The 27703-nt window shown below is 38.6% G+C and overlaps 1 protein-coding gene across 3 annotated transcripts in view; it reads right to left on the minus strand.

Annotated features, from left to right (window-relative positions):
• DPP8 (dipeptidyl peptidase 8) overlaps positions 1 to 22898 on the minus strand; it is a 66107-nt gene extending 43209 nt beyond the window's left edge. For 2 of the 3 annotated variants that reach the window (XM_047736490.1, XM_047736493.1), the window contains exons 1-5: positions 22687 to 22898; positions 20787 to 20924; positions 18128 to 18397; positions 13819 to 13931; positions 1608 to 1781 (exon numbers count right to left, since the gene is read on the minus strand). In XM_047736490.1, the coding sequence (XP_047592446.1) occupies positions 1608 to 1781; positions 13819 to 13931; positions 18128 to 18397; positions 20787 to 20823 (594 nt within the window). In that variant the 5' untranslated portion in view covers positions 20824 to 20924; positions 22687 to 22898. The other variant, XM_047736491.1, reaches the window with a different exon arrangement.
• Positions 22899 to 27703: the final 4805 nt, after the last annotated feature.

Consider the following 27703-nt stretch of genomic DNA (forward strand, 5'->3'; position numbering starts at 1 on the left):
TGCCAACACCCTTCCTATAAAATGAACAATAATTCCAAGTAAAATGTCAACTATAACTGCTCCTCAGAAAAATATACTTTTGCATGCCTTAACTTATAAGGACACTTTTTTTTCTTATTATCAATTAGAAAGCTAAGGGTAATAGGAAAGTAAATAAGGATTTTTTAAAAGATTTATTTATTTGAGAATGAAAGCAAGAGAGAGAGAGCACTCGAGTATACATGGAAGGGCAGAGGGAGAGGGAGAAGGAGAAAAGCAGACTCCCTACTGAGCGCAGAATCCCACAACCCATGACCCATGAGATCATGGATGACCTGAGCCAAAAATCAAGAGTCAGACGCTTAATCTACTGAGCCACCCAGAGGGCCCCAATAGGAAAGTAAATAAAGAAATATAATAGCGCTTCATAAGTTCTGTTATCCAAACCTGTTTAATTATTGCTTATTAATACTTTTATTAAGCACTTATTTATTGAATACTTATTCAATATTTTAAATTCATTTTACCAATATAAAACAGTACACTCAAAAAGATTTAACAAAAGCCAGGATCATACAATTCCAACAAAAGAATAGTTCTAATACCATGTAAAGAATTGCGGAGAGGGGTGCCTGGGTGGCTCAGTTGTTGAGCATCTGACTCTTGATTTCAGCTCAGGTCATGACCTCAGGGTCATGAGATCAAGCCCCCACATCAGGCTCTACACGCACTGGGGATTCTGCTTGAGATTCTCTCTCCCTCTGCCCCTCCCCCACTCATTCTTGCTCTATCTCTTGCTGTTTCTCAAATAAATACATCTTGGGGTGCCTAGGTGGCTCAGTTGTTAAGCATCTGCCTTCAGCTCAGGTCATGATCCCAGGGTCCTGGGATCAAGCCCCACATCAGGCTCCCTGCTCAGCAGGAAGCCTGCTTCTCCTTTTCCCACTCCCTGCTTGTATTCCCTCTCTCGCTGTCTCTCTCTCTCTCTGTGTCAAATAATTAAATAAAATCTTTTAAAAAAGAAAAAACAAAAAAACAAAAAACATTTCCTGGAGTAAAAGCAAACATTTAAAACCATTTATTAAAATGAATTAAGTTTTTTGGGTGCCTGGGTGCCTCAGTCAGTTAAGTGTTTGGCTCAGATCACGATCCCAGGGTCCTGAGATCAAGGCCCGCATCGGGCTTTCTGCTCAGCAGGGAGTTTGCTTCTCCCTCTCCCTCTGCCTGCCGCTCTGCCTACTTGTGATCTCTCCTTGTCAAATAAATAAATAAAATCTTAAAAAATCAGTTAAGTTTTTTAAGAGAACCAAAAATAGACTGCCTTGTCGTAACAATATCTTCCAAAATCCTCCTCAACCTTTACTCAGAAAATGGGCATTGATGTCCTTTACTAAATCTTCCTACATAGCAAGTATTTTTAGCATTTAAAAAATTACATATTAACGTCAGTGCAAAAATGATTAATTCTTAACACAAGAAATTAATACTTATATATCTTATTTTCTTTACTATTAAATTTCTCACTTGGTTGGTAGATATAATTTTTTGGTTTAATTACCTTTCTGATTTGGATGCAAATAACCGTTAGTACCCAAAAACAGATTTAACAAATAGTAACACGAACTTACAGTAAATCCTTGTGGCCCTCCATCTTTTACATGATAAATTCCACTACCAGCTTGAAACAGAAATGTTCCACTTCCTTGGTGATAATCATAGGAAGCAATTCCAACAGTTCCAATGCGTTTCCTTTCTCTTAATAGTTCTTCTTCTCGAGAATACATTCCATAGTCCAGTGTTGCCTAATGCAAAAGGAAAGAGAAGTCTGGTACTTCAGTCTTCTGAAAGCTTGCTATTTGCTTTTAGCAAAAAATTTCCACTGAAATCCTAGCATCTCCCATATTACCGAGTCTACATGTTCAATGACTCCAAAATGTGCCAGTTAACACTAAGCAAACTAATTTTAGGAAGTTTCCTGGTAAAGGGTCTCTAGATGATTACTGCATATAGTGGAGAACGAGAATTGTTTTATCACCTTGGCTTGGCATTCTAGACTTTCTACAACTTAAATGTAATTGAGCAGTGTTGCATGTAGTTAAGAGCACAGACTCTGAAACCAAGTGGTTTGAATCTCGGCTATGATACTCATTAGAACACTGACTTTGGGAAGTAGTTTAATTTCTTCAAAAGTAATTGTTCTCACGTTCAAAATAGTAATATGTCATTTACTTCAGCTTTGTGAAGATTAACTTAGATAAAAACATGTCAAGCATTTAGCACAATGATTGGCATAGAGTAAATTCTCAAGTATCAGCTGTCATTAATACCTTCCCACCACATCTATTAATACTCTTCTAATAAAACCCTAGATCGGGGTGGTCATGTCACTGACATAAAACCCAACATATGAGTTTCTGCCTCCTGATCTTTGTCTGTTCCACTATCCCCTTTGAGAGGCTATTTTTCTTTCATCCATCCAAGTTCTACCATTATCCCAAAACCTCAGCTCTGATTCCATCTTGCCAAGGAAAGTTTCCTGATCCACTATGATGTACAGTCATCTCTTCTTTAAAATTTATGTAAGAGTTACTATGTCTTTTACTTATTTGACTGTGATACCATTTTTCACTCTTTTCAGTATTTCTGACTAGAAATAGTTAAAAAAAAAAACTTAAGAGCAGACTTTGTGTCACTTTGTTTTCCTACCTGCAGCATCTGTTAAAATCTCTCTCAAAGGCTATTTGTAATTAATGACTGATGATGATGAGGGGTTTTCCTAAGCTAGAAATATTATTTGATGCAGGTATAAAACTAAAAAAGGAATATAAAGAAAACAAACTGAGTAAGTGCTAACAAAAAAAATTTATATCCACATTTTCCCTATGAGCTCTTAATACTTTGAGTATGATAAATAAGGGAAGCAGACACGGTTTCTATCAAGGATGCCTTACAAAGGAATATAGATGAGTTTACTGGCAGAAATGTATCACTCCAAAACTAAGCTAGCACACTGAAAGTAAACACTGTTCAAGGATGGCAAATACATGTGTGTACTTGTAAACCTAAAATAATGTTGGGTGAGGATAAAAATGAGACAACCTAGAAATCTTGCTAAAAACACACATACTTTTTTTGTATTCACTGTATCACTTTTTAATGAATATTTAATTACATGTATATACATTTATACATGTGTGTTAGGCTCCAATAGAAAAAAAAAACCTGTAAATTCAATGAACATATAGTTTTATTAATTCTGATCCCTTTAAGTATCTCTTAAGACTCTTCTGATTGAAGCCAAAATCAGTTCTGAGAATATGACTGTATTTTAATTTCTCCCCTCTTACTCTCCCTGAATGTCACTGGACTTAGTCTGTACTTAATATGTCTTAATACTTAATAATCAGAACATAAGAAACTTCACAGCTAAGAAATTAACTTTCACAAGAGAACTTGGTAATTATAAATTAGTTCGAAATGAATCAAAGACCTCAATGTAAGAGCTAAAACTACAAAATTCACATATAAAAAAAAACAGACAAAAATCTGTGTGACCCTGGATCAAACAAAAGTTTCTTAGATATGATGTCGAAAGCACAAGCAATCAAAGAGAAAACAGAATGACTGTACTTTATCAAATTTTAACTGTGTGCATCAAAGAATGTATATTAGTTTCCTAGGGCTGCTATACTACAAACTTGGTGACTGAATACAATAGAAATTTATTCTCTCACAATTCTAAAGGACAGAAGCCCAAAATTAAGAGCTCAGTAGGGTCAGGTTTCCTCCAAAGGCTCTAGGGGAGAATACTTCCTTGCCTCTTTCAGTTTCTGGTGGCTCATGGACTCCTTGGTTTATGGCAACATAACTGTAATCTTCAGATGATCTTTACCCCTCTGTATCTGTTTCAAATTTCCCTCTCCTTTGTCATATAAGAATACCAGTTGGATTGCCTGGGTGGTACAATCAGTTAAGCATCTGATTTCAGGTCAGGCCATGATCTCGGGGTCCTGGATCAAACCCCAAGTCGGGCTCCCTGCTCAGTGGGAAGTCTAATTCACCCTCCCCCTGTTCCCTCCCCCAGCTCAAGCCCTCTCATTAATAGATAAATAAAATCTGAGGGAAAAAAAAAATACCAGTTACTGTATTTAGGGCCTACCCTATACTCAGGATTATCTCATCTTGAGATCTTTAATTATATCTGGAAAGACCCTATTTCTTTCTTTTTTTTTTTTTAAAGATTTTTACATTTACATTTTTACACTTACATTGGATTATTTATTTGACAGATGGAGATCACAAGTCGGTAGAGAAGCAGGCAGAGGAGAGGAGGAAGCAGGCTTCCTGCTGAGCAGAGAGCCCGATGCAGGACTCGATCCCAGGACCCTGGATCATGACCTGAGCCAAAGGCAGAGGCTTTAACCCACTGAGCCACCCAGGCGTCCCTGAAAGACCCTATTTCTAAACAAGGTCACATTCACAAACACCTTTAGGATTCGGACATACTCTTTTGGTGGTAACTAATCAAACAATACAACACATAAGCCATAAAACCCCCAAGCAACCTGAATACAAAATGGGCTAAGAATCTGAACAGACATTGCTCCAAAGACACACAAATAGCCAATAGGCACATGAAAAGATGCTCAGTATCACTGATAATTAGGGAAAGGCAAATCAAAACCAGAATGAGATACCACCTCATACTCATTAAGATGGCAACTCTAAAAAGCCAAGAAAAGAATAAGTATTGGTAAAGATGCAGAGAAACTGGAACTCTTAAGCACTGCTAGTGGGAATGTAAAATGGTGTGGTGGCTGTGGAAAATAGTATGGCAAATCTCTCAGAAACATAAAAAACAGCTATATGATCCAGGATTTTCACTTCTGGGTATATACCTAAAAGAACTGAAAGTAGGAACATGAAAATATATTTGTATACCCATGTTCATAGCAGCACTGTTTACAACAGCCAAAATGTGGAAGCAACCCAAGAGACTATTAATGGATGAATGGATAAACAAATACGGTATATACAAACTATGGAATATTATTCATCTTTAAAAAGGATATTCTGACACATACTACAACATGGACAAACCTTAAGTACATTATGCTAAGTAAAATAAGCCAGGTACAAAAGGACAAATACGGTGTGATTCTACTTATACGAGGTTACCTAGAGTAGTTATACTCCTAGGAATAGAAAATAGAATGGTGGTGGCCAGGGCCTAGGTGGAGGGGTAATGGACAGTTATTATTTAGCTTGTACTGAGTTACAGTTTTGCAAGATGACAAAGTTCTGTGGATGGATGGTGGTAATGGTTGCACAACAATATGAGTGTACTTAATGACAATGATGTACATTAATGTACACTTAAAAATGGTTAAGATGATAAATTTTACATGTATTTCAGCACAATTTTTTTAATGAAAATATAAGAACTTCAGATTAAGGTAAATGATGAACAGAAGAAAAAGGATGTCACGAAAAGCATCTTATCCTCCATAAAGGAGGATAGCAACTGTGGAAAGTAACTGTGTTTAAATGTATAGATCTAAATTAGTGATTATAGTACTAAACACTTGTCAAAGATAATTATGACTGATTTCATACTAATTAAGGACTACTGCAGTTAAAGAAAAAAGCAAAAAGACAACTCACAGAATGGGAGAAAATGTCTGCAAATCACTTATCTGATAAGCACATGGTATCCAGAATATATAAAAAACGCTTACAACTTAACATTAGAAAGACCCAATTTAAAATGGGCACAGGACAAACACACAGAGACTTCTTCAAAAAAGATATACAAATGGCCAATAAAGACGTGAAAAATGCTCAACATCACTGATCATTAGGGAAATGCAAATTGAATGACAATGAGAGACCTCTTTACACCACTAGGATGGCTATAACCAAAATGACAGACAATAATAAGTATTAGGGAGGATGTAGAAAATTAGGAGCCTTATACACTGGCGGTAGGATAGTTAAGATGGTGCAGCTGCTATGGAAAAGCCAATTAGTACTTTCTTAAAAATTTAAACAGTTACCACATGACCCAACAATTCCATTCCTAGATATACCCAAGAGAACTGAAAATATAAGTCTACACAAAATCTCATATATGTTAAAAGCAGTATTATTCATAAAAGCTCAAAAGCCCAAATGACCCAGATACCCATAAACTGATAAATCAAGTGTAGGAGACCCATAAAATGAAATATTATTCAGCCATTAAAAAAAAAAAGTATTGTTATCTGCTACAATGTGGATGAGTCCAGAAAATACTGTGCTGAGTGAAGGAAACGAGTCATGAAAGTCCAAATAGTGACTGCATGATTCCATTCATACGAAACGTCCAGGACAGGCAAACCTATCGAGACTCAAAGCAGATTAATAGTTGCCTGGGAGTGAGCAGCTAGGTGGATAGGGAGTATTTCCCTTTGGGATGACAAAATGTTCCAAAATTAGATTGTTATGATAGTTGTACAAATAACTCTACGAATATACTAAAAACCACTGAATTCCATACTGGGGTAAATGAATTGTATAGTATGTGAATCTTATCCTAATTAAGCTTGTAAAAAAAATAATAAAAGAATGGAAAAGTACATTCCATGCTAACACTAATCAAAAGAAAGCTAAAGTGGTTGTAATAATATTAAAGTAAATTTCAGGGCACATGGGTGGCTCAGTGGGTTAAAGCCTCTGCCTTCGGCTCAGGTCATGATCTCACAGTCCTGGGATGGAGCCCCACACCGGGCTCTCTGCTCAGCAGGGAGCCTGATTCCCCCACTCTCTCTGCCTGCCTCTATGCCTACTTGTGCTCTGTCAAATAAATAAATAAAATCTTTAAAAATATATTAAAGTAAATTTCAGAATAAAAAATATTGCGAGAAACAGTGAGGTCATCTAGTAACAATAAAGGATTCAATTTATCAGGAAGACATAATCATCCTATCCACTTATGTACTTTATAACATAGCTTCAAAATATATAAAGCAAAAACTAATAGAGCTGCAAGGAGAAATAGTCAAATCTATAATTATGAAATGGAGATTTCAACATTCTCCCTCAAATAACTGAAAAAACTAAATTAGTAAGGACACAAAATTTGAATACAATAAACTAACTTCATATAATGGTCATTTATAGACCCAGGAACAACAGAACACATATTCTTTCCAAGTAAACACAGAACATTTACCAAGATGGATCATATTCTGAGCCATAAGACAAAACTAAAAAATTGGAAGAGATTCAAGTCATACAAATTATGGTCTCTGAATACCATGGAATTTGGTTAGAAATCAAATCTCTGGAGAATACCCAAATAAGTGGAAACTAAACAGTACACATTTAAATAACTCATGGGGTAAAGGGAAAATAGGAAGTATTTTGAAGTAAATGAAAATGGAAATGTGACATATTAAAATGTATGGGCTGTAATTAATTTGGTACCTAAAGAGAAATTTATTACACTACATGCCCATGTAGGAAAAAAAAGAAAGGTCTCCAACTAGTAACCTTAGCCACCACCTTATGAAACCAGAAAAAGAACAAATGAAATCCCAAGTTAGCAGAAGAAAGGTAGTAAAAATGATCAGAGGGTAAAACAATGAAATAGGAAATAGAAATTGACAGAAAAATCAAAGAAACCAAATAGATAGTAACACTAAGTCAGACTCATTAGAGAAAAAGAGAGAGAAGGCACAAATTACAAGAAGTATCAGGAGAGAGAGAGGAACATCACACAGATTCTGCAGACACTAAAAAGATTAGGGAATATTATGAAACTGGTACCAATAAATTCAATACCATGATGAGATGGAAATTCTTTAAAAGACACAAAGAACCAAAGCTTACTCAAAAAGAAACAGATAATCTGAACCTGAATAACACTACCTATAATAAATAAACTGAATTTGCAGTTAAAAACTTTTCCACAAAGAAAATTACAGGTCCAGATGGCTTCACTGGTGAATTTGACCAAATTCTTCCACCAAATTAAAAGAACAAATGAGGGGCGCCTGGGTGGCTCAGCGGGTTAGGCCGCTGCCTTCGGCTCGGGTCATGATCTCAGGGTCCTGGGATCGAGCCCCGCATGGGGCTCTCTGCTCAGAAGCCTGCTTCTTCCTCTCTCTCTGCCTGCCTCTCTGCCTACTTGTGATCTCTCTCTGTCAAATGAATAAATAAAATCTTAAAAATAAATAAATAAATAAATAAATAAAAGAACAAATGACTTCCAACTTATTCTATGGCCAGAATAACACTATTACCAAAATCATACACAATATTGTAAGAAAAGAACTTTATAGATAAAAAAATTTAAACAAAATTATAGCAAATTGAATCCAGCAATACTTAAAAAGGATAATAAATCATAACCAAGGGAGTTTTATCCCAGGATTGCAAGGTTGATTTAACATTCAATAATCAAGTGATGCTTTGTCATACTAACAAATTTTAAAAAAAAAGAAAGAAAACTTTATGATCTTTTCAACAAACATAGAATAAAACATTTAACAAGGGATGCCTGGGGGGCTCAGACAGCTAACCATATGCCTTCTGCTCAGGTCATGATCCCAGGTCTTGGGATCAAGTCCTGCATGGGGCTCCCTGCTTAGCGGGGAGCCTGCTTCTCCCTCTGCCTGCACGTCCCCTGCTTGTGCGCTCTCTTTCTGAAAATAAATAAATAAAATCTTAAAAAATATTTAACAAACCTCAGTATCTGTTCCTGATAAAAGTCCTAAGCAAGCTAGAAACAGAAGAGTACTTCCCCAGCCTACCAAAGGGCATTTATGAAAAACCTACAGCTAATAGACTTACTGGCTAAGGACTGACTGACTCCTCCCCTAAGACCAAGAACACAAGAACATCTACTTTCACCATTTCTATTTAACTTTGTACTGGAGGAGTTAGCCAGTACAATAACCCAAGAAAAAGAAACAAAAGGCATCCATATTGGAATGAACTGCCAGTGTTTACAAACAATATAACTGTTTATATAAAAAAATCTAATGGAGGCTACAAAAATCTAAAGGAACTAGGGGTGCCTGGGTGGCTCAGTGGGTTAAGCCTCTGCCTTCGGCTCAGGTCATGATCTCAGGGTCCTGGGATCTAGCCTCGCACTGGGATCTCTGCTCAGCAGGGAGCCTGCATCCCCTCCACCCCCCCCACCTCTCTGCCTACTTGTGATTTCTGTCAAATAAATAAATGAAATCTTTTTTAAAAAGATTTTTGTATCAAATTTATCATCTTTATTGCTTCTAGAATTTGTGTCTTCTTGTCATTGTTAGGACAGTTTTCCTGTACCCCCAAATTATAAAAGAATTCACCAGTGTTTTCATCTGGTACTTACATGGTTTCATTTTTTAAAGCTCTGTTGAGGTAGAATTGACATAATAAACTACAAATATTAAAGTATACAATATGACAGATTATACATATGTATTACATACATAAGTACCTGTGAAACCATTACCTCAGTCATTACCCACAAAAGTTTCCTTGTACCCTTTTGTAGTCTCCACCTTCCACCCATCCCCAAGCATCCATGGTACTGGTCTTGTATAGTCTTTCGTAAGTATTATCTCTTAAGTATTTCAGATTTTTTATTCTATTGTAAATGGTATTTTCTCATTTCAGTTTCTTGTTGTTCATTGCCAGTATTTAGAAATACAGGTGATTTTGTATATTGATCTTATCCTGCAACCTTATTTAAACTCTTTTAATCCATTAGATTTTTTTTTTAAGATTGTATTTATTTATTTGACAGAGATCACAAGTAGGCAGAGAGGCAGGCAGAGAAGAGGCAGATACAAAAATCTTTCACATGGCACACACACACACACACACACTAAAATGAGTAAAAATACAAATGACAACCTGGAAAAAATATCTGCCAACCAAATCACAGACAAAAGGTTAATATCCCCAACATATAAAAGGCTCCTAAGAATGAAGAGATCCATCACCCCGTAGAAAAATGGGTTAGAAATATGAATAAACAATACAGAGAGAAAGAAATGCAAGAAACTTTTAACCATATAAAAAGATAATCAATTTTATCTATAACAGAAATACAAATTAAACTATATTGGGGTCCATTTCTATCTAACAAATTGGCAAAAATCGAAATGCTTGATTATATATCATGTTGGAGAACTTGTAGAAAAACAGGTACACTAATATCCTGCTAGTGGAGATTCAAAATGGCACAGTTCCTAATGAGGAAAATTTGATACTCTCTAGCGAAATAACGAAAGCATATACCTTTTGGTCCAGATATTTCATTTCTAAGAATCTAGCTTAAAGGCATACTGGCAAAAATATAAAGAGTTGTATGCTCAAGTGGTTTCACCAGGGTACTATGTGTAAGAGAACAATTGAAAATAACTGAAATGTCCATCAATAGGGAATTGAAGATGATTAGTCTGCACAACACAATACAGATGTAAAGAGAAATAAAAATTATGTATAGATTCCTATGGAGTGGTCTGAAGGATACAATGTTATTTGAAAACTGCAAGGTAGAAAAAAATGTATATTGTATGTTACTATTTATCTAAGGGGTGATATGAATGTCTATACACTCACATTTTTTCCAAAAAAGGCTAAGCTATTTAAAACTAAAAGCCTATCTAGATGGAAAGGAAAGGAAATAGAGTAGAGGAGACAGGATTTGTTTTGTGGATTTGAATTTGGAATCCTGTAACTATTTTATAAAACAAAATTCAATTAAAAATAAAGGAATTCCACCACTTGAAAACAAAAATGAAGCAAATGCACTTCACTATAAGGAACCAGTGGCATAACCACATAGAAGAGAACAATTCTAAGTTACTCTTGTAAGTAATCACAGTGTTGATTCCTTTGTTATTTTTTTCCCCTTCGTTATTTTGAAACTGTTGAGTGTGTAATATGGGGTAAAGCAAATGATTAATTATGTTGTTGTTTAAACTGGGACCTTTGGCATTAGAGAAAAGAGATTCATATGTACGATAAATGAGGTTGAAGAAAAATCCTGTAGTGTAAAATCTGAATCAGATGTATCAGTCTGAACTCAGAATTTATCTGAATTGATATGGATTCATACTGATACCTACAATTCACACACACACACACACACACACACACACACACACACACACACAATATCTATATATTCCCTAGTGTGTTCAATAAAAAAGCCCAGAAACAATTACCAACCCAATAATAATGAACGTCCCTAGTACCCAGATCATGGTCTCTTACTACCAATTTCCTCTACAGGAACCAAAGTTCATTGATTTAACATTCAATAATCAGTCACTCAATGACTGACTCCAAGCATGGGAGAGGCAATGTGTAAGACGTAACTTCATACTAGCCTAGCATCACACTAGCAAGGAACATGTCATAAGGATCTGACATGTCAAGTTGAAGGGGCTGCCACCAGCCAATAATAAGACAACTTGAACAATAAGAATAATTATCAATGTATCAAAAAACATCAAACAAGTTTACTCTATAAGTTTATGAAGATACAAAAAAAAAAAAAAAAAAAACCCAAAACCAAGAAAAACCCAAACACCCCTCCAAAAAACCCTAACTGATCATCTATGGAGGACTGCAGGAAACAAATTATTTGGAAAATGGTAAGTAAAGGGAAAGAATCAAACTTTATCCTGCCTTTTCATTATGAACCACACCTCAGGGTGCATACCTCAGAATAGTGGTTGAACAGTAATTTCTTTTTATAGAATTATTTCAGTTAACAAATAAAGAAGAAAATGATAAAACATCACTGTTTTATAACTCCTAATGAATTAATCAATCTTGGCAATGATCAAAGGGTGCCATCATCATAAGAAGTAAAATAAGGCTCTATATGCCTCTTGATGGAAGCATACCTTATCTATGAAATATTCTTTCTTCTAAATTATGGCAGAATATATATAACATAAAATTTACCATCTCAGCTATTTTTAAGTGTACAATTCAGTAGTGTTAAGTGTACTCATACTGTTGTGTAAGCCATCTCTGGAACTTTTTCATCTGGTAAAACTGAAATTCTACACCCAGTAAACAACAACTCCCCATTGTTTTCTTCCCCTAGTCCCTGACAATCACTTTCTACTTTCTATCTCCATGAATCAGACTACTTTAGGTACCTTATGTAAGTGGAATCATAGAGTATTTGTCCTTTTGTGACTGGCTTATTTCACTTATCCTAATATGTTCACGGTTCATCGACATTGTAGTATATGTAGAATTTCCTTCTTTTTTAAGCTGAGTAATACTCCACTGTATGTATATACAACATTTTGTTTATCCATCCATCTGTCCATGGACACTTGGGTTGTCTCCACCTTTTGGCTATTGTGAATAATAATGCTATAAACATGCATGTACAAATATGTTTCAAGACCCTGCTTTCAAAAAAAAGCAAACCTGGGTCCGATCAAGTTTCTAAATCTAACTACCTATTCATATTTACAGAAAATGCAGGGGACCAAAAAAATAGATCAAATACCACCACTGGATAAACAACCAGCAAAAATAGACCTTTCTTTAACAGATAAAGTGCAATGGGGAAAAAAAAAAAAAAAGGATGGAGGGTAAATCAATAAATTAAAACAGACCTATTAATCAATTATAAAATATGAATATTATTTAGATCTTGATTAGTACAAATCAAGTATAAAAATTGTAGTTAAAAATCAGGGAAACATGGACACTAGTTGAATATTTCATATGAGGAGAAGATTAACAATTGTGTAAGTTATGATAATGATACTGTGATAATGTCTAAAAAGAATCTGTACCCTTTGACACACACTGATTTATTTAAGAATGAAACAACTTATCTTGCTCAGCTTCAAAATAATCCAAGAGGTACGGCTAGAGACTACGTAGGGGGACTGGCAGGTCTACAATGAAATGCAAATGGCCAGGATTTGATAATTACTGATAATCACGTATGATTCTATTAGTTTGAAACTTTCCATAATAAAAGTTTAAAATAAAATACAACTTTGATTTCTTAATTTCCAAACTCTTCCATGAGGAAACTACCATTATTTTAGTTCTTTCTGTTTTAAAGAAAAGTCATAAGCCTATGGGAAAAACAACAGCCCTGAAAAACAGTTAGTCAAAATGATTAGTTACCATGGTAATTATTTTTTTAATTCTTAATATCACATTTTGGTTCATTTAACCTAAAACACTGTTTAATAAGGAAATACTCAATGTAAAATAATAAATGAGAACCAAATGGGCAAACAATTACACCCAAATTATTATCTTGTTCTTGGGGTGTTTTCGACTATTTGCTTTTTGTCTAAAGATAAAATATTGAGGGGAAAAAACAATACTAAACAAAAATAACCCTTAAACTTTGATTCTAGGTAAACTGAATTCTACATTTATAAACAAAAACTGAACTTAGTACCTTTTCTTAACCCTTAAGTTAGCACTGTTACTAAGAATCAGAACTATAAATTCAATTTAAAGATTTAAATAAAAAGCTTTCTAGAAATATAATTACTTTTTTAATATGAACTTGTACCTCAAAATGTGAGAACTATAGAACTAACAAGTTTATGGAAGGAAAGGTGGTAAGACAGGGGGAAGTCAGTTTTAAAAATCAGAATTATAATACCCCTTAGTTTCAGATGTTGAGAATTAAATGGACTTTAACAGTTAGACATTCAAAAATATAAAAATACTTTAATTCTTTTTGATTCACATCTATGTCAAGTATAAAACCCCACCTGAATTTCTGCCTCTTAGTAAAGGCAGTATCTGAAAATGTATACCAATCACAGGAATAGCAGTGTTTAATCCTACCTGAAAAAGATCCAAAAGAGGCTTCCAAGAGAGCATTAAGACTGCTGCTCTGTTGATGGTTTTGGGAATTTCAGAATAAAACAGTGTATTTTCTCTGTTCTCACCAGACATAGCTGTAAGAGAAAACAGTCATTTAAAAATTATTTTCAAAAATAGCAATCTAGGGCGCCTGGGTGGCTCAGTGGGTTAAGCCGCTGCCTTCGGCTCAGGTCATGATCTCAGGGTCCTGGGATCGAGTCCCACGTCGGGCTCTCTGCTCAGCAAGGGAGCCTGCTTCCCTCTCTCTCTCTGCCTCTCTGTCTACCTGTGATCTCTGTCTGTCAAATAAATAAATAAAATCTTAAAAAAAAAATAGCAATCTACTTCAATTACAGTCTAAGTAAGTACATAAATCTTTTTTTTTTTTTTTTTAATTTATTTGTCAGAGAGAGAGAGGGAGAGCAAGCAAGCACAGGCAGACAGAATGGCAGGCAGAGGCAGAGGGAAAAGCAGGCTCCCTGCCGAGCAAGGAGCCCGATGTGGGACTCGATCCCAGGACGCTGGGATCATGACCTGAGCCGAAGGCAGCTGCCTAACCAACTGAGCCACCCAGGCGTCCCGTACATAAATCTTTTTTTTTAAAGATTTATTTATCCATTTTTACAGAGAGACAGAGGGCATGAGTGGGGAGAAGGGTAGAGGGAGGAGAGAATCCTCAAGCAGACTCTGCACACAGTGTGTGGAGCTCAAAATGTAGCTCAATCCCAGGACCCCAACATCATGACCTGTGCCGAAATCCAGTTGGCTGCTTAACCAACTGAGCCACCTAGGCGCCGCATAATGCACTCTACAGGAAGGTTAACAAGTAGGAGATGTACATGCCATTTGTCATGGAAATTTTCTTCAATAAAAACCCAGGTTTCACAGAAAAATGCTCAGGTTTCATTTCAGATCTTGGTCCCTCTCAAAACAAACATAAAAGTGTTCAGATGATATAAGGACAATTGCCATTTTTAGTTTTTTGAAAATTGTTAAGTCTCTTACAAGTTTGCAATAGATTTATGAAATTTTAAATGGGGTGCTTTGTGGCAACAGCAGATGACTAAGTTTCTTTTTTTTCTGAAGCTTTTAAACTACTCATTTAGAAGTATATATAGGTCTAACTGAATTCTAATTTTTCTTCATTATAAATGTCCTATAACCATAGTCTGTAATAAATTTCAGCTGAAAGTATATTCATTAAAACAATAAACTCTGATATGTGATTTGCTAAAAATCTCTTTGTCCTTTATCGGGGAAGGGATGAAGTAAAGAGGCCTGTACTAAATAGAAACCAGGCCTATTCTGTGAAATCATGCAGTAATTGAATGTGAATATCACAACAGTGTAGAGTGAGCTACATAAAGAGAAGTAATAGAAACTATGATTATGAAGATGTGAACTGAAAAAAACTTGAAGTAAAACAAAGCCCTTCTTCAATAAAAGGTGCTAGAATGGTATCATTTCCAAAAAAACTAGGGAAAGATGAAGGAAGGAGAAAATAAATCACAAAGGAAGAACAAGGAACTCTCTTGGATAGAACTGATCTTCAGCATAGTGTTTCTGATAATGGCAGAGAAGGTAGTCTGTGGAAGGGCATGGTAACTTCCATGTTAGCCCTTGCAGAGGCTGGGGATGAGCCCCCAAATATTCACATATTCCTTTATTTTCCTAAACTGTTCTTAAACTTTCTTAGCTTGTATTGCCTTTGGAGTAAAAGTTAGATAGGAGCTGGAATGCAGTTTAGCATTTGCCTTTGTCTTAAATCTATTCTGTATATTCCAGAGTTACTGTGTTATAGAATTGTCAGGACTGTAGTCACCTATCTACACCAATCATAATTTAACAAAATGTGAACATATCCTCCTTAAGCCTTGTCCTTCTAAGAGTCTTCAGCCCTCAAATACGAAAAAACTGATTCTCATCTATTTTTCAAATGAGAGCTATTCCCCACAATCATTTTAGTTGCCGCAATTAAAACTGCTCCTTGCTCCATAACATCCTCCCTGGCTCTGTACATGCCCAGTAAAAACTTCAAGACATTCTAGGTATGCACACATCAGTTCTATGTAAGCATAAAACAAACTTTTCCCATTATTTCTCTTCTGATGACACAATGGAACACACTTTTTGGTGTTCACAATATATGAAAAAATTTTAAAACAAATGGGGTGCCTGGGCAGCCCAGTCAGTTAAGGCCCTGACTGTTGATTTCAGCTCAGATCATGATCTTAGGGTGGTGAGATGGATTCACTCTCAGTGGGGAGGCTGCTTCTCTCCTTCTCCCTCTCCCTCTGCCCCTCCCTCTACTCCCATGCTTTTATCATGCACACACACCTACTCTCTCTCTCAAATAAATAAATAGATCTTAAAAAATTTTTTTTGAACAATGGATTTATAAAGAGAAAAAGTATTAACTTCAGAGGAATATAAAAGACTTGAACAAATGAAAAGGCATACAACTATCTTGAAAAGTTCAATATTTTAAAGATTGTCAACTTTTCCTAACTTCTCCAATAAATACAATGTAATCCGGGACTCCTGGGTGGCTCAGTGGGTTAAGCCGCTGCCTTCGGCTCAGGTCATGATCCTTGGATCGAGTCCCGCATCGGGCTCCTTGCTCAGCAGGGAGCCTGCCTCTCGCTCTGCCTCTCTCTCCACCTCTGCCTGCCTCTCTGCCAGCATGTGTGCTTTCTCTCTCTCTGACAAATAAATAAAATCTTAAAAAAAAAAATACAATGTAATCCTACAACAGTATAACTAACATCAGGAGAAAGAAGCTATACAAGCTAATTTTAAGTTCTCACAGAAAAACAACCAAACAAAAATAGTCAAGAAAAATGTGATGAAAGGTAACTAGTGCTATCAAATAGTAAAACATACAGAGTAAGGGTAATAAAAGTAGCAGCAGCACAGTATTAGTACTTCATTTAATAGAGCAATGTAACCAAACAGGAAGTCCAAAATATATAAAGATTTTAAGAAACATAATCCTGGAGTTGGGAGAGACTTTCTAGTTAGGACGCCAAAACCTACAGAGAAGTACAAATTTAACTATCAAAAGAAAAAAAAATCACAAAGATTATAAATAAATCACAGAAAAAGAAATACAAATATTGAGGTGCCTGGACGTCTGCCTTCGGCTCAGGTCACGATCCCAGGGTCCAGGGATTGAGCCCCATGTTGAGCTCCCGGCTAAGCGGGAAGGCTGCTTCTCCCTCTCCCCCTCTCCCTGCCTGTGTTCCCTCTCTCGCTGTCTCCCTCTTTGTCAAATAAATAAATAAAATCTTAAAAAAAAAAAAAGAGAGAGAGAAATATATACAAATGTCTTTTAAACATGTGAAAAGATGCTCAACCTCACCTGAAATTATAGTGATTAACCTTGTTGGAAGGATAATTTCGCAGTATGAACCAAAATTCAGAATATACACACCTTTTATCCCAGCAATTCCACTCTTTGGAATTAGTCCTATACGTAAATTCACAAATTCAAAATGATCCAATACAGTGATATTTATCGCCTCATCTTTTGCAACAGGATAACAGAAAAACCTAAATGCCCCTTATTAGAAGCATGGTTAAGTAATTATGGCACAATTATATAATGGAATAATCTAAGTTGTTAAGAAAATGCATCTGTACTTACTGACGTGGACTAATGCAGAGTATCTCTAAAAAAATATATACGTAGATGAATGAAATAACTTTAGAAGAAAGGAATAAACCTATTTTTAAAAATGTAATAAACAAAGGACACCTGGGTGCCTTAGTTGGTTAAGAGGCCAACTCTTGATTCTGGCTCTGGTCATGATTTCAGGGTTGTGAGATTGAGTTTGTCCTTGAGTCTGGACAGGCTCAACGTGGAGTCTTCTTGTCCCTCTCCCTCCCCTTCCGCCCTTCCCCCTGCTCACGCTCTCTTGCACGCTCTCTCGCACAGTGTGCTCTTTCTCTCTAAAATAAATAAACAAAATCTTTAGGAAAAATTTAATAAAGAAAGAAGTAAGTCAGTGGCATAATATATTTAATTTAGACAGACCTTAAACCTGGAGTGAATAGGCTCAGGAAAAAGACACCCAAACCAACCTTGGTTGAAAAAAATGAGAGCAGCATCGGTTGAGAGTGATTTTATTGTTTGTGTTCTTCATCTGACTGTTCCTAAGGAAAGGCATTTTGTTCCTTTAATGGAACATCATTGATTCATTATTTATTCCCCAAAACTGGGAGTGCCAATTGTATCTAGATTTTGAATTAAGAAAGCATTTCCTTTCAGAAACTATAACTTCATACTCACCAAGGTAATATATCCTGTCTGAATGAGGCCCATCTGGATCATTCCTCTTCACAAACATAAAATCATGCGGTGCCTTAGCCATCATGTAGCCATGATATTTTCTGGTATCAGCAAGGAGCTTTTTAAGCTGACTCCAGGAATATCGCTCAACGTAAAATGGCTCCAATTTAGGCTGATCCTGTGATTCAATATTCTCCTCACAATCTGCAGTTTCAAAGATCTCAACACCCAGCTGTTCTGTTTCCATCGCTGCTGCCATGTTGCATTTTCCTAGAAAAATAAGGCACATGAAGTTGTTCATAGGTCTGCCTTCTTTTATATTAATGGGCATGACAGTCTGATAGTGCTTCCCCCACCAAAGGGGCAAGAAAAAAAATGCTCTTCAGCACAGTTGCAATGAAACCTAGTAAGAAAAGGAATAGCTCCACCTTCTCTGTGTTCAGTTTAAAAAGGAGATTTTTTTTAAAAATTGAGGTCATGTCTATTTCACTGTGACTATAAATCCCTTTAGGAACTTTTATAAAAGGCTGTCCTTACATATCTCTTGCCAAAAATTCCTTTTTTCTTTCCCACACTGGGAGGAAACAGGCCATATGCCAGTTGGCTGCTATGCTCCATCCAAGAGCATGTCAATAGTGAATCTAAATGTGCTCAAGGAGTGAAGTGTTTTTGCACTTAAAAAAGTAACACGTTTGATAAACGCTGACTTCAGTTAACAGAAATAATCATAAGCAATTAGAACAGTAATAAAATTGCAGCAAACAATGTACTTGCAATAAGCTTCCTAGGGCACTTACCAAGATAATGTAAATACTGTTTCTGTTTAAGTGGAACTCCAAACAACAAAAGATAGAACTGCGTAGTACATTTTTCTTTGGTTTCTGCTCTTGCCTAGATATCACTATCTTCTGACTACTTCTGGTGACTATAAATAATTTATGTAACTATTATTTCAAATTATATAACTTTTACTTTCATGATTAAATGGGAGAAAAAAGATACTATCTTCAAGCAGCTTTAATTAGGTGAAGTTTATGCAAAAAGCATTTATTGTTTGGGGCTCCTGGGTGGCTCAGTGGGTTAAAGCCTCTGCCTTGGCTCAGGTCATGATCCCAGGGTCCTGGGATCGAGCCCCCCACATCAGGCTCTCTGCTCCGCAGGGTGCCTGCTTCCTCCTCTCTCTCTCTGCTTGTCTGCCTACTTGTGATCTTTGTCTGTCAAATAAATAAATAAAATCTTTAAAAAAAAAAAAAAAGCATTTAATGTTTGTACTACTGATATCTGATAAAAATCTGAACCCAATTTCCCAGTTCAACCCCAGAACAGTGTCAATATTTCACCTACTAATGATGTTTCTTGTCACTTTACAAATTCAGAAAAGGATGTATTTTCTTTTATCTTTCAATATTTAAACAATATTTCAGCATTTAAAGCAGTGATGTAACAGAAAAAATAACAAGAACTCTTATGACAAGACACTGTGTGAGATTCTGAAATGCATTATTTGTGAAACTACCAAAAACAAGCAACACAAACAAAAATTCTGAAGCAATCTGTGGATTTGAGAGAGAAACAGTTTACATTTATGCAACTACTTCTAGAACAACAATCAATGCATGGCTGCATATTTAATATGTCGTTTTTTAAAGTTCAATTTCCCAGGTTAACAAGAGTCCACAGTAACTACCAACCACAGAGAAAGAGTAATTAGCAGGTGGGGGTTGCGAATTAAGTCCACCAGGCAAGCACTATGGCATGCAAAATGAACTGAACTGTGTGGCTAGGATAGTGTCTTTTTTATGCTACAGTGAATCATACTATCAGTTTCAATGTAACAGTAGCAAAAGTGACCAGAAAACTCATTCAAGAATTATATTAGGTATCCAACCTGTAACATTACTATAATTGGGCATTTACCTCCAAGGACCAAAATTCAAATAGCTCAGCAGAGAAAAAGTCATTTGGCTCAACTGCTACTTAGCACACGGATAGTAAGTGGCAGTATAGGACATGGGGGCCTGCCCATCTAAAAGCCAATAGGAGGCCTACTTTCTATCAAATATGTCAGTGGATCTAGTTTGATTTCTAACAGAATTAGAGACAACTGAGAGAAAAAGCTACGCAAGCCATGCTTATTATCCTCACCTCCCTATTTGTTAAATTTGGAACTTCATGTCCAAACCACTGCTCACAAGAATAAGGCTAGGGAATAGAACCAGGAAGCTCAGCAGGCAGATTTCACAAGGCTTACTGCCCAGCTTCCCGAGTTACCACCAACTTGACATCTCTCCTATGTCAAAGCTGCATTAGCTTGCACTCATTAATAGCCAATTACCTGCTCTCCCTAAACTGTACTAGGTCTTTGGACTATTTTTGTCTCTCTCCACACACACATACAAAATTTAACGGTTCTAATGACATTCTACTATTCTGCTTATAGTAAGTGAATATTCCATGTTTTCTAGGCTATTTTAGTAATTTACACAAATGTGTAACAAAATCATTTAAGTTCCAGATTTCCATAACACCATATATTCAAATACATTAACAAAGTTCTAATTTCAAAAATTAGAAGAGAATCAGCATACATTTTCAGCACAGTGCATGTATGTCACTGCCCCACCTACCTCTTCACTTAAGGCCCTTCCCTCGTGCCTACCTGATTGTATTTTCATCTGCTCAGATCTCTTCCACATTCAAAGAGACCTTTTTTCAAGTGACTCAACTTCAAGCATAGATCCCTCTGCTCATCTTGCTCTCTTCTCACAGGAGTCTTTCCTTTTCTCACCATCCAATCCTGCTCACCAGGATAATGAAATAAGATATAAGGCTGTTGATCATTATTGAAATGGATCATATGAGGCCAAAAAGAGTAAATCTAAAGTCCCAAATAGATATTAACACTAGTATAGAAATATTCTTCTTGGTGTAATATAGAATGCCTGAATTATTTTGTATCTGTACTTTAGATTATTAAAATTATATTTTTTTAAAATCCCAGAAATGTATACCCTAAATTCACTCAAAAGGATATCCTAACAATAGTGTAAATCCTGACATCTAGATGTACATTAAAAGGAAAATTACGGAAGAACTTTACAAAGTATAAAAGGCACACAAATGTGAGGTTACTCAGGTGGGTATTACAAATCCTCAAAAATGACAGACGATTGATTACTAATATTTATTTCTGTGTGCTTGGTCCTGTTCCTGCTTTTACATTAGTAATACATTCGTATTATTTTACATAATACATATTGAGCTGGTTGGAGACAGAGTAGACTCAGAGAACAACCAAAAGGAACTATAAAACAAGCCATTTTCGTGGAAAGGAAATTAACTTGCATTTAATCATTTTTTTTCCTAAGACCAAGAATGTGCTATCCATTTTAAGTGCATTCCACTTTTGCTCCTCTCCTTTTTAGCTGCAGTCTGAAAATAATTGAATTAGGTAACTTTTCCATAAAAGGAAGCATTAAGTTGTTGGAATTCTGGCTTAGTAAAAGAAAAAAAAAAAAGGATCTGTGATTACACTTGTTACTTCGTTATCAGCTTTAATTCTGGGCTCTCATAGCCCAAGTAGGTGATGGAGAGAGATGTGGTGAGAAAAGCTCAGGGGCAAATGGAGGGAAGACAGTGGTTATGCTAGCCTAAGAACAATGGACTACGATGTCAAGACACTGTCCCATGCACTAAGCCCCTCACTCAGAGAAGAGCATCTTGGGTTACAGGATAGCTTCAGAACTCCCGAATCTGGACGTACTCAACTGCCATTCTTATTTTTAATCCAAGAGCCAAGCAGTCGTCCAGTTGAACACCCCACGCCTCATTGAAGCCTAGCTATTTCACTCTTCAGGGTCCATAGCTAGTTGAGAGATTCATTATCACTAACTGGGGCAAAGATCTTGAAAGCTATGAATGGGGAAGAAGAGGATAGAGCTAACAGAGAATGTTGAGAACGAGGGGATGCCAAGTCTTAGAAGTCTCAGGAGAAGTGTGTGAGGGGAAAGGTGGGGTGGGAGGAAGAAATGTATCTATCCTGCCCCCCGGGGAGGGGGGTGAAATAGAATGAGAAGGGGCCGGTGAGCAGGGAGGGAATCGACCTAGAGTGAGGCAGGAGGAAGGAAAAGAACACCGGCTGGGAAATCAGAAAAATCTCAGTCCGAATCCGATCCGCCACAGTCGAACTTGAGGCAGATCCCTTCGGCTCTGCGGGCTTCCGTTTCCTCATCTGCAAGCCCGGGCAATGCCCGGCTCCCAACCCCAGCGAGGCTCAATTAAGGTAACGGACGTGGAAGTCCGGAGGCCAGCACCCAGCGCTCAGGGGGCGCCCAGTGAACGTTGGTGGACTCGGAATCTCGGAGCCTCGGCTTCCTCTTCCGGCAAGCGGGGGCCCCGCCACCAGCTCGGACCCGCGCAGGGCGGCGCGCCGGGTAAACCGCAAACCGGGCTAACCCGGAGAGCGCGCCGGGCGGCTCCTCCGTGAGCCGGAGCGGGGCGGCCGGGCTGGGGCCCAGGCCTCGCGGGCGAAGGGGAAGGAGAGGGGGCGGATACTGCACCTTCCCCCCCGGCCCCGCCCGGAGCGTCCCGACGCGTGCTACGGAGCGGGCCTGCGCCGCTTCATGCCGCGCCGCCTCCACTCCCGACCCCGCTGCGGCGGCTTCCTCGGCGACCGAGCCGGTGGTAACCCAGGCGCTGAACACGGCACTTAAAGGCGGCGGCAGCAGCGGCGGCGGCGGCGGCGGCGGCGGCGGCGGCTGGGCTCCGACACTTCCGGTTCCTCGCGCCCCGCCCTCCGACCAGCCAAGGCTCAGCCGGGCCAAGAAGGGCGCCACTCCCTGCTGAGTGGGGTGCGTTGCCACAGTGCAGTCTAGTGGCGGGAGGAACGAAGCGTGCGCGGGGCAGGGACAGCAGAGGTGGGGGACCGGTGAAATCCAGAAAGAGGCAGAGACTTGCTAGAAATGGCAGGACGCACTGTGGCGCGCCTCTACTTAATCATTTTTTTTTTTCATTCAACAAATATATACTGAGTGCCCGCTATGTGCCAGGTAGGGTTGTAGAAGCTGAGATTAGAGCAAGGAGCGAGCCAGCGAAAATCCCTGCCCCTTCGTGGAGATAACTGAGCAGACGGACCAAGGCCTTGGGTTGGGGATGGGGGGTCGGGGGGAGTTCTTCTAAGCAGCTCACTGCTGTGGTGGAAAGAAACCTCAACTTGGAGTCAGAAAGCTTGGCTCTCATACTAATTAGTAATCTTTAGCAGGTCACTCAGTCTCTTTGAGCCATGACTTATCAGTAGAAGAGACATAACAGATTAGTTATAATTGAGAAATACCGTATGTGTCACAGTAACACATAAAGATGAGGAAAGTGGGGGCTAGGGCAGGGAAGGGAGTGACTTGCTACAATGACAATAAGGGGTAGGTCCGTGACCCATAACTTTGTCCTATTTTACGCCATGCATTGGCTGAGAAAAAGGGAACCTGTGGATGATTGGGATAGTGGCAGGTGTAGAATGGAGGAATGGAAAAGAGGGGCCTCCCCCCTTTTCTATTATTACAAAGAGCAGTATGCCAGAGGTGTGTGTCATTAGAATTTATTATAATGGCACTAATAAAAGATCTAGTTGGGTGCCACGTTCCATTCCTCCTTATACAGTTACTCACTTTGAGGCTTTTTTAAGCTGGGCTCCCTTAAAAGAAAAGTACAGTCATTTTCACTGGGACTCCCTCTGTGAATTTTCTGCAAGTGACCTGCAAGTAGGGTTTAAGGCTTTGAATGCACATGCGCATACTAACAGAATACAACATAATATCCTGCAGTTCACGTCCTTCAACCAAGTGTTTGTTGAATCGCTGCCATGTGCTTATCACTGTTCTAAATACTGGGACTGCAAGAGTGTATAAAGTAGACAAGATCCCTGTGTGCAGTTTACACCCTAGTAAGAGGAAACAGTCCTCACAAAAGGCAACCGAACAACAACAACAAAAATGTATGATTTTATGGATTTAAAAAAAAAAAAACCCAGTCTCTGGAGAGGTTAAGTCACTTGGCTAATTATGGATCAGTCTAGATCAGATTCCTTGGTTTTCAATTTTATTTTTCTCTCTGGTGAGCTTAAAAAGCCTCAAACCAGAGAAAGCTATAGGGGAATATCTCCAACATGTACCCTCGCAACCTTGCGTGTATTTACATAGGTCTCAATGGGCCTCGAACCAAAGCTTTTCTGAGTCTTAGCAGAAGGCTTTGTGATCCTCCCAGAACAGCAGAGGATGGGAGGCTTATGAGGATCTTAGGGCACTGTCCCCTGACAGCTTCTCATCTCCTAGGTTCTGATGAGGTGTGGGCTTTCTGCCCTACCCCCTCAGAACAGAGTTGCAGAATATAAGAATCACTTGGCTGCCATCTAGAACGGGCTTCTCAGCAGCTGGCTATCCCACAACTTACATCTGGCCCCTTCTGTTTCAATATTCTCTGTTATGATTTGTGGGACAAGGACCACTGGCCATCAGCACCTTAATGCATTCGTTCTTTCGTTGTATAGGTAAGTAATAAACTATCTGAATCTAAGGTGGCTCGTTGTATTTTTACTGGCTAACTCAGTCAGGCCTGGGTCTTGCCAAGTTTATATGTGTGCTTGACAAAGCCTACTCAGCTTTTTGGGGCCCTGAGCTCTAGGTACTCATCAGGAAAAGGCAAGATGTCTAGCACATGAGGCTGAATAAATAGCATGGCAGTGTCGACGCAGATCTGTGCCTTGATAACAAAAGTCACGTTCCGGCCTAATGGATTGCAGGCAGGAAGTGTGAGTAAAACTAGGGTGGCAAGGCCAAGGGAGAACCATTCCTAGTGAAGTCTGGTCTGCATCCAGAAGCCATGCCTGTTTGAGGCAATCAGGTCTTGTCCGGGTCTGGGCTTATATTTTAGAGACCCTCACAGTTTTCTCATTAGGCCTCAACAGAGATCAGCCTAAGTCCTTCTGTGTGTAACACTTCATGATCTTCAAGCAGTGGTACTTTTTCTCTGGGACTCATGTGTACAAGCATGCACTCCTGGAATCAGCCAGACATGAGTTCACATCCTGGCTCCTCTCCTTACTGACAGTGATATTTGGGCTTTCCTAAGCTTTATTTCTTTCATCTGTAAAATTAGTTTGGTAGGGGTGCCTGGGTGGCTCAGTCGTTGGGCATCTGCCTTCAGCTCAGGTCAGGGTCCTGCGATCAAGCCCCACATCGGGCTCCCTGCTCAGCAGGAAGCTGGCTTCTCCCTCTCCCACTGCCCCTGCTTGTGTTCCCTCTTTCACTGTCTCTCTCTCTATGTCAAATAAATAAATAAAATCTTTAAAAAAATTTTTTTAAATGAGTTCGGTAACATCACTGAAATGAATGAATGAAATATATAATGCATTTAAAGTGCTTAGCAATGCCTCGTGCCCATTTAGCATTCCATTTATTAATTCTATTTATGAATGGTGGTGAAGATGTTAAGATCACAGAAACCTACCCACCTCTGAGGTGGGTAGGAAAGGAAAGAAGAGGCAGCAAAGGTAAACATGAGCTCTGGATATGTCCCAGAGATCTACTATTGAGGCTGGGGCCATATCCCCAGAAAAGACCATCTTGGCTCTGTCCCTCAGCACTCTGACCTTTGTTTACACACAGACACACATGCACACACACACTATATCTATACCTATACCTATACCTAAAATCAAAGAATCACAGAATCAACAAATTGGGAGTGATTTTGGAGATGGTTAAGCCTAATTCTTTTATTTCACAGAAAGAACAACAAAGGCCCAGAGAGGGAATATGACTTACCCAGAGTCACATGGCTGCTTATTAGCAACTCTCACATGGAACTTCCAAAATCAATTGGCCACATGTATTAATCTTTTCCTAGGTTTAGAACATGGCCCAGGCCATAGGAGGAGAAAATTCTGGGAACTCTGGCTTCCAGAGGGACATGCCCAAGCCTTGCTAGGTAACACCACCTCTGCCACCTCCAGGCAATGACAAGCATCATTCTTCCAGTTTGAACACAACAGTTTGACATCATTACAGAAAGATCCATTCGTCATTTCATTACCCTATCATAACTTTTTTTGTTTTGTTTTGTATATATCTTTCACATAGGTAGCAGAAGCAATATTTTCAAGCCACATACAGATTTGTACTTCATTTAATTTCCTAAGTTTTTCTGTAATTCAACTTGTATTTATATGACCCATTTCACTTCAGAGTAAAAAGTATAACCTTGGTTAATTCCAGGCACACCCAATCATTCCCAGGCACAATTTAGCATCCTTCCTGGTGAAGGGGATAATGGCCAGTCCCAGTTCTATACCAGGATCTCCTAAGATGTCCTTTGTCCCAGCTGTACTGGTCAGAAGAGTGTCCTCAAATCCATGTCTATCCAGAACCCCATAATGTAACCTTATTTGGAAATTGGATCTTTACAGATGTTATTACTTAAAGTAAGATCATGTTAGAATAGAGTGGGTCCCAAATCCATTGACTATGTCCTTATAAGAAGGCCATATGAGGGGCGCCTGGGTAGCTCAGTCGGGGAAGCATCTGCCTTCATCTCAGGTCCTGATCCTGGGGTTCTGGAATGGAGCCCTTTATCAGGCTCCCTGCTCAGTAGAGCCTTCTCCCTTTGCTTCTCCTTCTCCCTCTGCTGCTCTCCCTGCTTGTACTCTCTCTCTCTCTCTCAAATAAATAAAATCTTAAAAAAAAAAAGAAGGCCGTATAAGGACATAAGAACAGATACACCCCCAGAGAAGGTCATGCAACAACAGAGGTGGAGTTTGGCATGATCCTCCTATAAGTCAAAGAGCAGCAAGAATTGCCACCAGCCAACACGTTGAATTTTTGCCTAGAACCTTCAGGGGAGCATAGTCCTGCCAGCATCTTGATTTTGGATTTGTAGCCTCAGTAACTGTAACAGAATAGAGTTCTGTTGTTTTAAGCTCCTCCCTCCCCATCTGTGATATTTTGTTATGACTGCGGTAAGATATGAACATTCCAGCTAATCTTCAGCTATGACCTCCCCCACCACATGAGGTACTTAATAAGATCTGTTATCTATCAGTCTCTAGTTGGCAGTTGACACTCTTCTGTTCCTTTTTGCCCCAAATATTAGTCCTTCTTACATACTCTCCTGAACCTTTACCCATACCACATTCAGGAAACTGTGGGTTCTCTTGCTGATAGTCAGCTTTTATCTCCACTAGGTGTGACTGCTTCTCAAGGGTCTTGCACTAATGCCTGGTCATGTGCATAGGTTTTGTCTTACCCTAGATCCCTAAACCTGCCATGGGTGTTGAGGGGAGATCTACTATTCCCTTCAGCTTTGGAGAAGCCCTTAAGGGGAGGTGAGGGCAAGATTCAGGTTTTCCTAAGGTCACTCCCGTAGTTCCCTCTGCCCCTTTAAAAAGAAAAACCCTCCCACTGGGGCACCTGGGTTGCTCAGTCAGTTGGGGGGCTGTCTCCTGATTTCAGCTCAGGTCATGATCTCAGGGTCCTGGGACTGAGCCCTGCACTGGGCTCTGCGCTCAGCGGGGAGTTTGCTTGAGGA

This window comes from Lutra lutra, chromosome 7, assembly GCF_902655055.1.
Source record: "Lutra lutra chromosome 7, mLutLut1.2, whole genome shotgun sequence".
NCBI lineage: Eukaryota > Metazoa > Chordata > Mammalia > Carnivora > Mustelidae > Lutra > Lutra lutra.